This window comes from Cladophialophora bantiana (assembly GCF_000835475.1).
Source record: "Cladophialophora bantiana CBS 173.52 unplaced genomic scaffold supercont1.18, whole genome shotgun sequence".
NCBI lineage: Eukaryota > Fungi > Ascomycota > Eurotiomycetes > Chaetothyriales > Herpotrichiellaceae > Cladophialophora > Cladophialophora bantiana.
In genome coordinates, this window is record NW_015971592.1 from 152,233 (window position 1) to 165,942 (window position 13,710).

Consider the following 13,710-nt stretch of genomic DNA (forward strand, 5'->3'; position numbering starts at 1 on the left):
CGAGTCTGCCTGATCTCCATGACGTTTCTTGGGTATTTCCGGCTCCCTGCTTCTCCTATCTTGACTTGGCCAGTGTGGAGATCTTCATTTGATTCGACAACCAGTCTCGTGAAACACTCTGACGAGAAGAAGAGATGGGCAATCAACTTCACCATTTGAATCGCTGGACTGAGTCCACTTGGACGAGGGAGTGTGGCTCGCCTCTGGGCACATTATCTGGCTTCGGGGCGGAAGTCTCTTCGTCACCGTGTCCCCTTTGCTTTTGATATCCCTGCGCAGCTGAGGACAGCCGCAAGGCAGAACTGTGGAAGCTGATCCATTTCTGAATATGGATTGAAAACGAGAACGGTACGCGCACTTCTCTTTGGGAGGAACTCCAAGTCGATCAAAATGCATCGACTTTACCCTTTCTGACTTTTACCCTCCGTCTCAGTACGATTTAGGCAGCCCAAGCACCCTTTGTCCGATGTAGTTCTTGATCATCTCTCGACTGACAGGTGCGAGCCGTGGGATCATTATCTCCCTCAAATACCTCTCAACATGATACTCCTTTGCATACCCCATTCCACCATGTGTCATGACGGCTCTCTCACAGGCGCGGAATGCCGCCTCGGCAGCCAAGTATTTGGCCGCGTTTGCATATTCTCCCGTCTCGTATCCTGCATCATACATTCTTGCAGCCTGGTAGATCATGAGTCTGGCGGCTTCAAGCTCCATCCAGCTCTCCGCCAGTGGGTGTTGAATAGCTTGATTCTGCCCAATCGCCCGCCCAAACACTACCCGTTCCCCGGCGTAGAGCGCGGCCCTTCTCAAGGCGGCAAACCCTGTCCCCAGTGCTTCGGCCGCGATCAATATTCTCTCGGCATTCATCCCATGCATGATCATCTTGAAACCGTTTCCTTCCTCTCCGATCAAATCCTCCTTCGGCACCTTCCATCCGTCGAAAAACAGGCTGTTGGAATCTACCGCCGCCCTGCCCATCTTGGGGATCTCCTGTACTTCGACCTGTTTTCGATCAAGATCTGTATAAAACAAGCTTAACCCTTGGCTGGGCTTTTTGACTTCCTCAAGAGGGGTCGTCCTCACGAGGATGAGAATCTTCTCCGCCACCTGCGCTGTGGAGATCCATATCTTCTGCCCGCTCAGACGATAGAAGTTCCCATCCTGGATGGCTCTCGACTGCAGCCTCAAGGTATCCAAGCCAGTATTCGGTTCCGTGACGCCGAAACACGCTCTCTCCCTCCCTTCGATTAACGGCACCAGCATCCTCTTCTTCTGCTCCTCCGTCCCAAACTTCCTCACCGGTTCCAGCCCAAAGATATTCATGTGCACGGCACTCGCACCCGCGTATGCTGCCCCTGATTCCGCGATCGTCTGTACCATTACGGCGGCTTCTGCGATCCCTAAATCGCTTCCCCCGTATTCAGAGGGCATGCAGATGCCTAGCCAGCCATCCTTGGCGATCGCCTGTTGGAACTCGGAGGGGAAGCGGTGTTCGCGGTCGGCGGTGAGCCAGTATTCATCCCCAAATTTAGCGCACACTTTGCTTATAGCTTCGCGGACCGTCCGCTGGGAATCTGTGAGATCCGGATCATGGAGTTGAAGGTACTCCGTACCGCGAGCAGCAGCCCGGTGGGTTGTGGAGAATGCCGAAGATGGTGAGCGTGGTGGTGGAGAGCAGTATGCTTTCTGTAGCGGTCCTATCCTCACCCTCCTTCCGATCCCGTGAAGTAGGTTCGTTACCGCTCTTTTAGAAGCCATATCGAAAGATCGAAGCGACGTATCATGTGCCAGATATTCCAAGCTTCTGTTCTCAAACCTCCCACCTCGTCACTTTCAACGGAGTGCTCACGGCCCTCGTCAAAACAATGCAGATTGACAAAAAGATAGGATTCCACGTCAGAAAAGCATTGATGAGGGAACTACTTCGTCGGTCCCTACCACCCAGGACTAGGCGAAAACGCAGCTGCTGAGTCTCGCCGGTACAAGCTTCTGTCAGCAGTTAGACACTAGGATGGAAACCCTGTGTGCTCTGGCTTACTTTACGAGCTGTTTGTGCGGATAGTTGACCTAGGTACTTGCATGGGGCTGCCTAGGTCACTTAGGTGTACCCCCGCATACAGCCTCGTCAGCCTCGGTCCATATATTGCTTACCCCAAGCCCTCCTGTTAGCCCACCCAATGCGCACATTCGTGTTCAAAGGGAAAAGCCAGTACATAACAGCAGAGGAGTTGAGCAGGGGACAGTCCAGTGACCACCTGAAAATTCACCTTAGTCTCCCCCAGTAAGTCTTCTGAGAAGGGACAAAAAAGGAAAGAGAAGAGTGGAGTGTGTGCCTCTGTGGATTCGATGGTTCGGCCACAACAATGACAATAAGACCAGCACGTCTGTTCCGACGGCAGGCGTTGGCAAAGCTCCCTTCTGGAAACTGGACAAACTATTCTTCAACGTCATGGCTGCCTATACGAAGATCACTGTTCACTACTCCCAGCACGTCAGCCTCCCACAAACAACCACCCAATCGTCTCCCCCTCCAGGGCCTCAAGATCCTCGACCTCACGCGCGTCCTTGCCGGGCCCTTCTGCACGCAGATCCTCGCAGACTACGGTGCGTCGGTCTTGAAGGTCGAGCAGCCCGGGATCGGCGACGAGACGCGGCAATGGCGCACGCACAACGAGTCCCAGAAGTGGAAGGACCAGTACAAGCTGATGAGCCTGTACTTTGCGGCCGTGAACCGGAACAAGAGGTCCGTGACCGTCAACTTCAAGCACGAGAGGGGGCGTGAGATCGTGAGGAGGCTCGCGAGAGAGTGGGAGGGCGGCGTCGACGTTGTGGTGCACAACTTTTTACCCGGCAAGATGGAAAGCATGGGCTTGGGGTACGAGCAGTTGAAGACGGCCTTGGGCGGTGATGCCGGCGAGAAATTGATCTACGCCACCGTTAGTGGGTATGGTCCCTCCGGCCCCAGTGCGCAGAGAGCCGGTTATGATGCTATTGCGCTGGCCGAGGCCGGGTTGTTGCATATCACCGGCCAAGAGAGCGGGCCTCCGTCAAAACCTGGCGTTGCAATGGCTGACTTGTGCAGTATGATCCCCTTTCTCACAGACTGTTTCCTTTTCCTAACAAACTTCATTGTCACAACCCCCCCAAAAACAACATTGGTGGTGTAGGCTAACCAAGGTTCGTAGCGGGGTTGTATACCCATGGTGCTATCCTTGCCGCCTTGTATCAGAGGGACAGGACTGGAAAAGGCTGCTTGATCAACGGGAGTCTGTTTGAGAGTAGCCTGAGTCTGCTCATTAATGTTGGATTGGCGAGTCTGAATCTGGACCTTGATAAAGGTCCTGAGCGAAGGCGAAGAGGAAAGAGACTAGGTTTAGAACATCCTAGCTTGGTACCCTATGGAGGGTTTGAAACGAAGGACAAGAAGATGATGTACGTGGCGGCGAATAACAACAGACAGTGGAAAGGTTTTTGTGGACGCATGGGGATTGCTGGGTTAGGTGAAGACGAGAGATTTAGCACGAACGACGGGCGCGTTGAGAATAGAGAGGAGATCAATCGGATTTTGCAGGAGAAGTTCCGGGAAAAGACGAAATATGATTGGATGGTTGTGTTCGAAGGGAGTGGATTGCCATATGGGGCGATTAACGATGTGGTCGAGGCATTGGAGCATCCTCAAGCCCAAGCTCGTAATATGGTGTTCGATGTGGAGGATTTTGAAGCGGCAAGAGATGGGGTTCTCAAGTTGATTGGACCCGCCGTGAAGTTTGAGGGAGCACGAATGAATGTGAGGCTGAAGCCACCGCTGTTGGGCGAGCATACCGAGCAGGTCTTGGGAGGGCTTGGATATGCCACTGCTGAGGTCGCCGAGTTGAGAAGGGCTGGAATTGTCTGACCAAGAGTGATGGGTTTGGACAGGTAGATATAAATATAGATCGAAAGAGAATCGAAACGGGTAAATTTGTTCAGAGACCATCGTGGAGATCAGATAGATCTAGTCTTGTTGTGATGATAGTACAAGGACAATCCATTTCCTCACCACTGGAAAATGTACAGTGCTTTGATATTTTTGTGATGCTTGAACCGCTTCTACACCAACGACCCCTGGCGCCCAACAAACACGCATCAGTGTGCATCGGGTTGGGCGCAAATGTAAGTGACTGCTTGGTCGACTTTGAGGCTATCAGCGGCATCCATAGAAAGGTGTAGTTGATATACTTACCACTGTGAATCGCATCAGCCTCCTTGTCCGGAATCTCAATGCTGAACTCTTCCTCAATGGCCATCACGACCTCGACCGTATCCAAGCTGTCCAACCCAAGATCATTCTGAAAGTGTGCCGTGCCGCTGATCTGAAGTGACGCGTCAGGATAAGGCCAAACTCACGTCACAGGATCAAGTTACCTTTGTTGCATCTGTGACCTGCGAGAAGTTAGCAATTGAATGACCACGTCCAGATGTAGATGCGCACTTTGTCAAAGTTCTTCAAAAGATCCATTATCCTTCCTTGCACCTCCTCTTTCGACAGGCCGGCAGGCGCTGAGTAGTATCGTATGCTTGGAATAACGAAGGAGGGAGTAACTCGTGATGACTGTAGCAGGGAGGTAGAGAGTCGAGATCGGAAAGCAGGTAACTGTCGGGGGACCTGTGTCCTTGTGGCTGCATACAGCGCTCTTGCGGCGCCTGCCCGAATCATCTTGACCTTGAGAACTGAATGGGATGGACAGAAGTAAAAGGAGAAGAGCAATCCTGGGGGGAGGCGGGAAGAAGCCTTCACTAGTTGTAGGCAAATGATTGAATTTCTGGATGGAGATGGTAGACGATTGCAGCGAAAGCTTCGGAGAGGGAAGAGCTTGTGTTGGTCACGTGAAGGCAGCCAATCATATCGCTGTCAATCATATTACAGCATCAATGACCTCCTCTCGATTACATCCTGTACAACGTCTCTTCTCTTGCGCTCGCCACACACCGTCAATCCCAGACTGCGACTTGTACGGACGATGGCGTCGTCAGTTCTTCCAGCATCGCGGCTCGTTGCCAGGCCATTGTCAGCATTGTCAGCTTCATCAGCCATCCTACGACAAGCCGAACGATCGCCTTTCTTTCGTGCTGCGACAGCTCAATTTCACTCTTCAAGTCCCAGAAATGCCTTACCTTCAGGTCCCCCGCCGCAAGGCTACAGACTCCCACGACCAAAAAGATTCTATGAGGGCGAGGGGGTGATGGACAAAGCTAGCAATTATTTTCTTCTCACCGAGATGCTGAGGGGAATGTATGTGGTGTTAGAACAATTCTTCAGACCACCGTATGTCCCGGCAATCCGTTGACGGAGGTTGAAATAACTTGAGAGAGCTCAGCTGATATTGAGGTTACAGTTATACAATCTACTACCCGTTCGAAAAAGGGCCTATCTCACCACGATTCCGAGGCGAGCACGCATTGAGGCGCTATCCCTCTGGCGAGGAAAGATGTATCGCCTGCAAGCTCTGCGAAGCCATCTGCCCCGCCCTAGCCATCACAATTGAAGCCGAGGAAAGAGAAGACGGCTCGAGAAGAACTACTCGTTATGACATTGATATGACAAAGTGCATTTACTGCGGGCTCTGCCAGGAGAGCTGCCCGGTTGATGCTATCGTCGAGACACCCAATGCTGAGTACGCAACAGAGTACCGCGAAGAGCTCCTGTATAACAAGGAGAAGTTGCTCGCCAATGGGGATAAGTGGGAGCCTGAATTGGCTGCTGTGGCAAGAGCGGATGCACCTTACAGATAAAAGTGTTACTGGAAAGGCTCGTTGCGCTCATTCTCAAATTGTACATAAGCTGTGAAACAGCATGAAGGAGCAAAGTGGCCTGGCAGCGAAAGTCACGTAAATTGCGTTTATCCAACAGAGGCCGTTTTCATGTGCTTTGGTTCTCCATTATTCAAATAGCCTAATTTGACAAACTCTGCGCCTGCTGAGCGGCCTTGAACTGGAATTGGAATGGCTATAAGATGTGTTCCTACCGCACGGTCTCCATGGCAAAAACCCGGTTCCATATATCATCCCAACGCGCGCATCGTCAACTCAACTCTGGACACTCGTGTTAACTGTGATGTTCGCTTCTGACGAAAAGGAACGAAGAACTTACACTGCAAATGTACCCGCACTGACAGGCATAGCCCTCACCAATGTCGGCCCGATACCCTTCCAAAATCCTCTCATCCCGTCGACCTTCCACGTTTGCGCAAAGCAATCTCTCATGGTCTTATACCTTTGCTCCTTCCCAAACCCGTCGCTCTGCATCTTACTCTTGACCACATCAAAGGGGTAACTGGCGATCCACAGCGCTTCACCAGCAAGTCCCCCGTAAAAGGCTACTTTTGGAGAAGAAATATCTTCGCGGCGGACGTTGTTGCGTTTTTGGTCTAGGGCCATCAGGTATTCGAAGGTGAGAAACCAGACACCGTAGGCTTGTGCTTCTCGGTATAGTGTGACCGCTTGGCCACGGTAGAGGCCCCGTAGGACGCCTTCGTGCGCGGAGAGCTTTTTTATACAATCTAAGGGTCCGTTGTAAAGGCGGGCAGCACCGTGCGGTTGAGTCTGTAGACGGATACGCACATGTTCGATGGGGCCAGAGAGAACAGAGTTGGTTACACCGGCAAACGCTCCTGCCAGGTAGTATTGGCCGTATGATAGATCTGTTGGATGATTGGCGCGGAGGTTTTGTTCCTCGAATGCTCGTCTAGCATAGTGGAAGGCGCCAAACTGGACGGAGACACAAGCCCCAATGCCAATCAAAGGAGTGAGTGTGCCTTTATAGAACGCCAGCGGTCCTTCGTTCTGCAGGATTGATGATGCACATGATAAGGCGCTGGGGTAGGTGGTTGTTGTCTGAAGACGGACTTTGACGATATCTAGGAAACCATTCATGAGATACTGCTGAGCAGAGGCGGAAAGGCTATAGTCCTCAGAGCTTACCGAATGGTTGACCTGGGATAGAAGGTTAGTGCATGGTTGAGAAAAACTAACACAGCCAGAGCTGCCGAACTCGCCAATCAAAGTCGCCTCTTTGAAGCAATTGGCAAGGATATTCCAATCCCCGAAGCGTCGTTATAAAGACCACAGCAAAATCAATCGCATCCAAACTCACCTAGCAGAACCTGGGCGACACCACCAGCAGCGCCGGCAAACAGATCTTTGGCGGTTCTCACCCAGCTGGTGTTTCCAACCTCATGTGCCTCAATTGCTTCGGCGCTATCCGCCATCTTCTGATTCTTCTGCTCAGTCGATCCCCTCAGCAGAGGCTCACCTCATTTCGACAAGATATGAAACTACAGGTACGATTTCAGTATTGAATTCTTTTTCCCGTAGGGCACAACTGGGCACGCCATTCGCTAGCCTCCGTCGGTCGATACTCCGTCGAGGTCGCGGCCTTGGCCGCTGATTCGTGATTGGCTCTATGGTCTCGATTTGTGCTGAAGGGGTGAATGTTCGCTGTGGTGTCCGACAAGGTAAATACAAGTCAGAATGGCATTCAGTGTATATTTGTCGGTCATGTACAGCGGACTGGGCACTCAAATCCAATGCAGGCTGGTGAAATTGAGGTGTGCCACAGCATGTCGTCAATTAGAATTGCGCTTGATGTGGTTTGTGCGCCACAGTATGCGTCTGCGCTTTGATAACCTGTGCTTCCCCCGAATGGGATCCGCCACCAAAAAAAGTTATAGATACGAAGACAATGCGCCGTGTCTCCTGGTGAACTCGGTACTGAGACTAAATCATCGACTCGTGTAAGGCAACGTCGACTCAGCATGCGCAGGGCTGTGACGCAGAAGGTACGTGCAACAATTATTCTCCATTCCGCATTTTGCGAGACACTGACTGGTTGGTGTTAGCTCCTACAGGGTCAAGATATCTGCTTTTTCTGCGCCTTTCGATATGCTGTCGAGTCTCGACATGTCAACCCGCTTCAACTTCAGCGCCGCTTCTATAGGCCTGCTGCCCCATCAAAACATCCGGCTGGAGCTGCAGCCGCCCGTATAGAAGAAGAGGACGATGATCTCCCTGCGCCAGTGGTGCCGGTGAGAGAGCTTTTGGGCTGGAAATGTCGCTGCAATCATATCAACAAGCCTGCAAGGTCGGAGTGTACGATATGCTTGAGTCCTCGTCCACAAAGACCCGAAATGGTCTATACGGACCCCAGTCCTTTTTTTCCGCCGCCGTCGCCTCCTCACCCTCCTCTCTCTTCATCGAGTGATTCACCCCGAGTCGGCCACTTAGGCTCCACGAGTGGAGGCTCAGTGTCGGAGATCCTTTCCCGCATTCAATCGGAACCCCGAGAAAGATCGCGCGATGAACCTCCGCTCAACTCACGATCGCGCCTTGGGCACTCACAACGCCAGGAGCAATGGTCCCCGATGAGCAGGGGTCGGAGAGACTGTAATAATAACGTTGCTGGCGAAAGAAGTAGCAGGAACAATATGTCTCCGCGCGAGACCCCCGCCGGGTCCCAGCGTCCACTTTTCAGATACTCGAATCAGCGGAAGCCACCTGCAGAATCAGGATTGGGAAATATTGATAATCGCAACGGAGTTAAGAAAGAGCCTGGAGCCTCCTCGCCATTATCGAGGATAGGTAACGCTCTGAAGTACCGCGGGACCGAGAATCCGACATCTGGAGAGCCACGGCGGTCGAGAGGTTCTGCGGCAGGAATTGGATCACCTGCAGAGAGAGTCAGCCGAGAGACTCAAGCACTGAGACCCATGAGACGAGACTTCCCCAGGCGACCCCCCCAGGGATCTGGGGCAGGCGGAGACCAAGGTGCTAGGGTTGCTCGAGACAACACCTCGGTCTGGCGACCTGGATCGGCTGGTACTCCCCAACGAGCACTCGACTCAAGAACGAGTCGAGACAGACGTGTAAAGAGAGTTCCTGAAGGGTCGGAAGAGCCAGCCATTCCCGATGAAGAACCTGCTACACTGGTAGAGACCGAGCTTCCAGAGGGTGCGGAAGACGAGAGGCGCAGGCGAAAGCTCGTGGGTAGCAAAGACCCCGACAGGAGAGCTCGACTTTACGAAATCGAGGATGAAGAGCCAGTTCAGGTTGCACGAAAAGTTAAACTTCCTACCGCGAGGAGGAGCGGTATTTCCAGGGCAGGTTCGTTGGACTTCCATTTTGACCCAGATCTGGCCGAGGAATTTTCCGATGAAGGGAAAGCAAGGCGGAAAAAGAAGGGAAAGCAAGCAAAAGCGAAGCAGCAGACGCCAGCAAGACCAGAGATAATCTTGCCGGAGTTCATAAGTGTTGAAAAGCTCGCACAGGGACTTAAAGTGAGGCTATCGGACTTCATTGACAAGCTTGAAGAGGAGGGATTCGAGGGTGCTAGGTACGATCACGTTCTGGACTCCAGCACATCCGCCATGTTTGCAGAAATTTACGGCTTTGAGGCGATTGTCAAAACCATTGATGACACTGGCGATATCTTCCCCCGCCCTCCAGCAGAAGACTCCTCAGTGTTACCGCCTCGACCCCCAATTGTCACCATAATGGGTCACGTTGACCACGGAAAGACTACTATTCTCGATTACTTCAGGAAGGCGAACGTGGTGGCTACAGAGCACGGAGGCATTACTCAACACATCGGAGCTTTCTCCGTCACAATGCCCGGATCAGAACGCAATATCACATTTCTCGACACTCCTGGGCATGCTGCGTTTTTGGAGATGCGTCGAAGAGGTGCCGTTGTGACCGACATTGTTGTTTTAGTTGTCGCTGCAGACGACAGCGTCAAAGCCCAAACAATAGAAGCCATCAAGCACGCACGAGAGGCTGGAGTGCAAATTATTGTGGCAATTAATAAGGTTGACAAACCCGAAGCCGACATTGAACAAGTCAAGCGAGATCTGATGCAACACGAGATCGTTGTGGAAGACTTTGGTGGTGAGTATCAAGCTATTCCAGTGAGCGGAAAGACAGGCAAGGGCATGGGAGACTTGGAGGAAGCCATTCTCACTTTAGCTGACGTTGCCGACTTCCGCGCCGAAACCGATGGACCTGCGGAAGGCTGGATCATTGAAAGTAAAGTTGGCGCCACGGGTCGTGTTGCTACCATTCTTGTGCGTCGTGGAACCTTGAGACCGGGCGACTTTATTGTCGCTGGTACCACCTGGGCTCGTATTCGAACCCTACGAAATGATTCAGGTGCATTGATTGATGCTGCACCTCCGGGCACACCTGTCCAAATTGATGGCTGGCGAGGAGAAGACCCTGAGGCAGGCCTGGAGGTGCTGCAGGCCGAAAATGAGCAACGAGCAAAGGAGGCGGTTGGAGTGAGAAAAGAACGCGAGGAAGCGGCTTGGGAGATGGACAATATGACGGCAATCAACGCGACACGCGCAGAGGAAGCTGTAGCTCGCACCAAAGTCCTCGAATGGGAGAAAGAGCAGGGATACCTGTCTATGGGATACAAAAGGCGTCCCAAGGACAATGAAGGTTGGATCGAGAAAGAGTCTTCGGGCCCTCAACTTGTCCATTTCGTCGTCAAAGCCGACGTGGCAGGCAGCACAGAAGCCTTGGTTGCTGCTGTTGGTGGAATTGGCAACAACGAGATTCGGGCAAACATTATTCACAGCGGGACGGGCGGCCTGACCGAGTCAGACATCAAAATGCTGGCTGCGACCGGCGAAGTTGCTTATGCAATCTCATTCAATCAGCCCATCGATAATGACATACGACAACTCGCAGCGGCCGCCCGGATACAGATTCTTGACCACAACATTATCTACAAGGTCACCGACGATGTCACCGAGAAGGTAAGCGCAGAATTGCCTCCAATTGTGACTCAGCGCGTCTTGGGAGAAGCAGAGGTTGGAGATATCTTTGAAATCAAAATCAAGAAAGGAACAATGAAGATTGCCGGCTGTCGAGTGACCAATGGGACTATCCGCCGCTCGGAAAAGATCCGAGTCTTGAGAAAAGGCGAGGTGATTTACACTGGTAAGTTGTGTTCCAGGATCAAGGTTGCCAGGTCGACTAACGAAACTCCAGGCATGCTTAACTCATTTAAAAATATCAAGAAGGATGTTACAGAGATGCGAAAAGGCTCCGAATGTGGTATGGGCTTTGAGAACTGGGAGTCATTCGAAGTGGGCGATCAGATCCAGTCATTCGAAGAAATCAGCGAGAAGCGAGCCTTGCATTAGCGCCTGTGCTCCGTCTAGGCAGGACGATTCTTTCCAGAAGGAAGCTATATGGAGCTGGCCACAAAAGCAAAGATGAAACAAAACTGTGGAGCTGGCGGCTCTGCACAAGGCCGCAAGGCTGGCGCCCTTTTCCACATGCACTCCCAGCCAATCAATGACCTCTCTTCAGTCGGTCTTGGCACCAACTCCGCCCCACCAACATAGATCTTCAACCAGCTGAGCACCAACCATTCCGGTCTCTGTTCTTTGTCAGAAACAAAGGCCACTTCCTAAACAGACGAGTTGCGATCACGACTTTTGTTTCACAGCATAGAAGAAACGTGTTTCAATGAACAGACATAGAACCAGATTAGACACCGGGAGGCCGCCTTCGAGGAGTCGCCAATTTGTTTACGCGCTGGATCATGATACTTCAGAAAGGTCTGTCGAAGAATCTGGGAACACGTTGCACACACATCAAATCTTCTCTCATACATCTGTATCTGTTTGCATAGCCGAGGAGTTCCGCGCATATATAATATTTCCTCTGCACGCAGGCGTCATTCTAACAGCTTGATTAATTCTTCTCCTCCACCAACTACACATTCAATACCCCAATTACCTTGGCTTGAGATACTGCTGGACAGTTATGCATACCGTCATCTCCATAGTTACCCTCCTTTTTCTGTTGACACCAATCTTGGCTGGTCCAATTCGGAGGTATGTCCCCGCACGCGTTGTCTTTATTCGTTGGCATATTGACTTCCTTGCAGGCCCGACAATGTAATACGCAGATTGAATCAACCACAGAAACGCTATGTAGTAGACAACCTAGTCACAGTAACCCATAGACGGCCGAGGAGGCGACAAGCTCCCACAGATCCTGCGAACAAAGCGGCCGCAACGCAAACAGAGTCGAGCGCCAACCCGTTTGCGACCCAGACAGGGACTGGAACGGAAAACGGAGCGGTCCCTGCTGTTGGCGTGGGAGGAGACAATACCAGCCTGCTCAGCCTGCTGACGCAAACCACGATCGAAGTAGCCACTCAGACGGTTGCATCTAGCGAGGCGACCGCTTCAACAACAGACAACTCCGCCCCCGAACAGCCCGCAACTTCCAACAGCTCGGGGTCCTCAGATAATACGTCGGAAATAGTGGGCTCTGGAACCGCTATTCAACCCAACGCGGCGCAGACCGGTGCACAAGAGCAATCGACCTCAACCGTCACCGTGCAAGCCCAAACAACTGTCTTCCAGACTGTATTCGTTACTGCAGAAGTCACTGCATCAACTACTGTCTCTGGCGCTGGGATTGCAACAACGTCGACCACCCCGTCAGGCACCGTTGCAGAAGCTTCCCCTCCTGCGTCGAGTACCGGAGCTGGAGATCAAGGAGACCAACAACCTGCCGCAGCTGTAACAGTTGTCTTCGTCACTCTCAGCCCAACCTTCACTGGTCCTATAGCTGGATACACGACACTCACACCAGACGCGAACGGTAACGCCGCCAGCACTACTACCACCGATCAACAAAAGCTGCCATCGACAACCGCGGCTGCTAGCACCATGACCCCAATCCCTCCAGAACCTGCGACAGCCGCAACTACTTCACCATTGTCGCCCGCCCCCGAACCAGCTGCTGAAACAGTCCCAATTACATCAACTACCACTAAACCAGTGGATTCATCTCCAGCATCGCCTTCTGGTGCAACAGCGACTTCGGCAACGGATGGGTTGGCTGTCGTTCCAGTGACGCTCAACCCCACTCAAGCTCAGATTACGGTTACCGAGACCGTGACTACCACTGTTACTGCGCGATAGTGCATGGAGAGAGAGAGAGAGGAAGGGAGGGAAGGAGGGTTAACTTGTATCATACAGGACTGTATATAGTTGTTGGGTTAGAGTTGCGTGCCCGTTTAGAGCTGAATGCATAGATGAGTGACTGCATTAGTCGTAAATGGAGGGTGAGATTATCTTGGTTGAAGAACCCTCCCAGGACCAGTCTCGCTACATTACGCACAGGCTTGATTGAAGCTTTGGGAGAACAGAAAATTGTATTTCTATATATCTATCTATATGTGATTGATTACATGTACTGGCACAGACCCCTCTAGCTCTCCGTCTGCAGACACTTGTCAATATGGGACGCAAAGCATTCCGTAGCCTAGACACACTTAAATAGCCTCGGGGCGCTTGTCAGCTGGGGCGTTCTGAAGACCTTCAGCGGGGGCCTTTGCCTGACGGGCCCCTCTGTCAACTACACAAGGGATAGCAAGACAAGATAGTGGTCTAGGGTTCCCGATCATAGAAGCTCTAGTTTATAAGGAGGTGTCACAGAACCCGTCCACACCTGACAGATTTAACCAGATCGTCGAGGGCGTTGCAACTTGGCCACCCTAACACCTCTACTGTTCCTCTTGATAATTATTGGTTCGAGATAGAGTTTTTCTCTCATACCTTGTAGAGTAGATTGTGAAGGCCGCGATTTGTCAGGAGGACCTGGTCGAGTAGACTTTGAAGACAGAGGCCCAAACTCTTTAGGAGG

At 52.0% G+C, this 13,710-nt stretch overlaps 7 protein-coding genes across 7 annotated transcripts; 4 read left to right on the forward strand and 3 right to left on the reverse strand.

Annotated features, from left to right (window-relative positions):
- Positions 1–429: 429 nt before the first annotated feature.
- On the reverse strand, positions 430–1,761 carry Z519_10337 (uncharacterized protein; the record flags this gene model as incomplete). The annotated part of the gene is made up of 1 exon (XM_016768054.1): positions 430–1,761. One exon carries the CDS (start codon positions 1,759–1,761, stop codon positions 430–432), a length of 1,332 nt encoding a protein of 443 aa, XP_016615522.1.
- A 605-nt stretch (positions 1,762–2,366) lies between these two features.
- Z519_10338 (uncharacterized protein) lies at positions 2,367–3,898 on the forward strand (the record flags this gene model as incomplete). Its single annotated transcript, XM_016768055.1, has 2 exons — positions 2,367–3,084; positions 3,189–3,898. The coding sequence occupies 2 exons, from the start codon at positions 2,367–2,369 to the stop codon at positions 3,896–3,898; spliced, it is 1,428 nt and encodes a 475-aa protein (XP_016615523.1).
- Positions 3,899–4,128: 230 nt separating this feature from the next.
- Positions 4,129–4,699, reverse strand: Z519_10339 (acyl carrier protein; the record flags this gene model as incomplete). The annotated part of the gene is made up of 4 exons (XM_016768056.1): positions 4,129–4,175; positions 4,226–4,355; positions 4,408–4,425; positions 4,475–4,699. 4 exons carry the CDS (start codon positions 4,697–4,699, stop codon positions 4,129–4,131), a joined length of 420 nt encoding a protein of 139 aa, XP_016615524.1.
- Positions 4,700–5,003: 304 nt separating this feature from the next.
- On the forward strand, positions 5,004–5,775 carry Z519_10340 (NADH-ubiquinone oxidoreductase 23 kDa subunit, mitochondrial; the record flags this gene model as incomplete). Its single annotated transcript, XM_016768057.1, has 2 exons — positions 5,004–5,308; positions 5,379–5,775. 2 exons carry the CDS (start codon positions 5,004–5,006, stop codon positions 5,773–5,775), a joined length of 702 nt encoding a protein of 233 aa, XP_016615525.1.
- A 354-nt stretch (positions 5,776–6,129) lies between these two features.
- Positions 6,130–7,250, reverse strand: Z519_10341 (uncharacterized protein; the record flags this gene model as incomplete). Its single annotated transcript, XM_016768058.1, has 3 exons — positions 6,130–6,899; positions 6,964–6,975; positions 7,136–7,250. The coding sequence occupies 3 exons, from the start codon at positions 7,248–7,250 to the stop codon at positions 6,130–6,132; spliced, it is 897 nt and encodes a 298-aa protein (XP_016615526.1).
- Positions 7,251–7,796: 546 nt separating this feature from the next.
- Positions 7,797–11,186, forward strand: Z519_10342 (translation initiation factor IF-2; the record flags this gene model as incomplete). Its single annotated transcript, XM_016768059.1, has 3 exons — positions 7,797–7,820; positions 7,881–10,980; positions 11,032–11,186. The coding sequence occupies 3 exons, from the start codon at positions 7,797–7,799 to the stop codon at positions 11,184–11,186; spliced, it is 3,279 nt and encodes a 1,092-aa protein (XP_016615527.1).
- A 628-nt stretch (positions 11,187–11,814) lies between these two features.
- On the forward strand, positions 11,815–12,986 carry Z519_10343 (uncharacterized protein; the record flags this gene model as incomplete). Its single annotated transcript, XM_016768060.1, has 2 exons — positions 11,815–11,885; positions 11,939–12,986. The coding sequence occupies 2 exons, from the start codon at positions 11,815–11,817 to the stop codon at positions 12,984–12,986; spliced, it is 1,119 nt and encodes a 372-aa protein (XP_016615528.1).
- Positions 12,987–13,710: the final 724 nt, after the last annotated feature.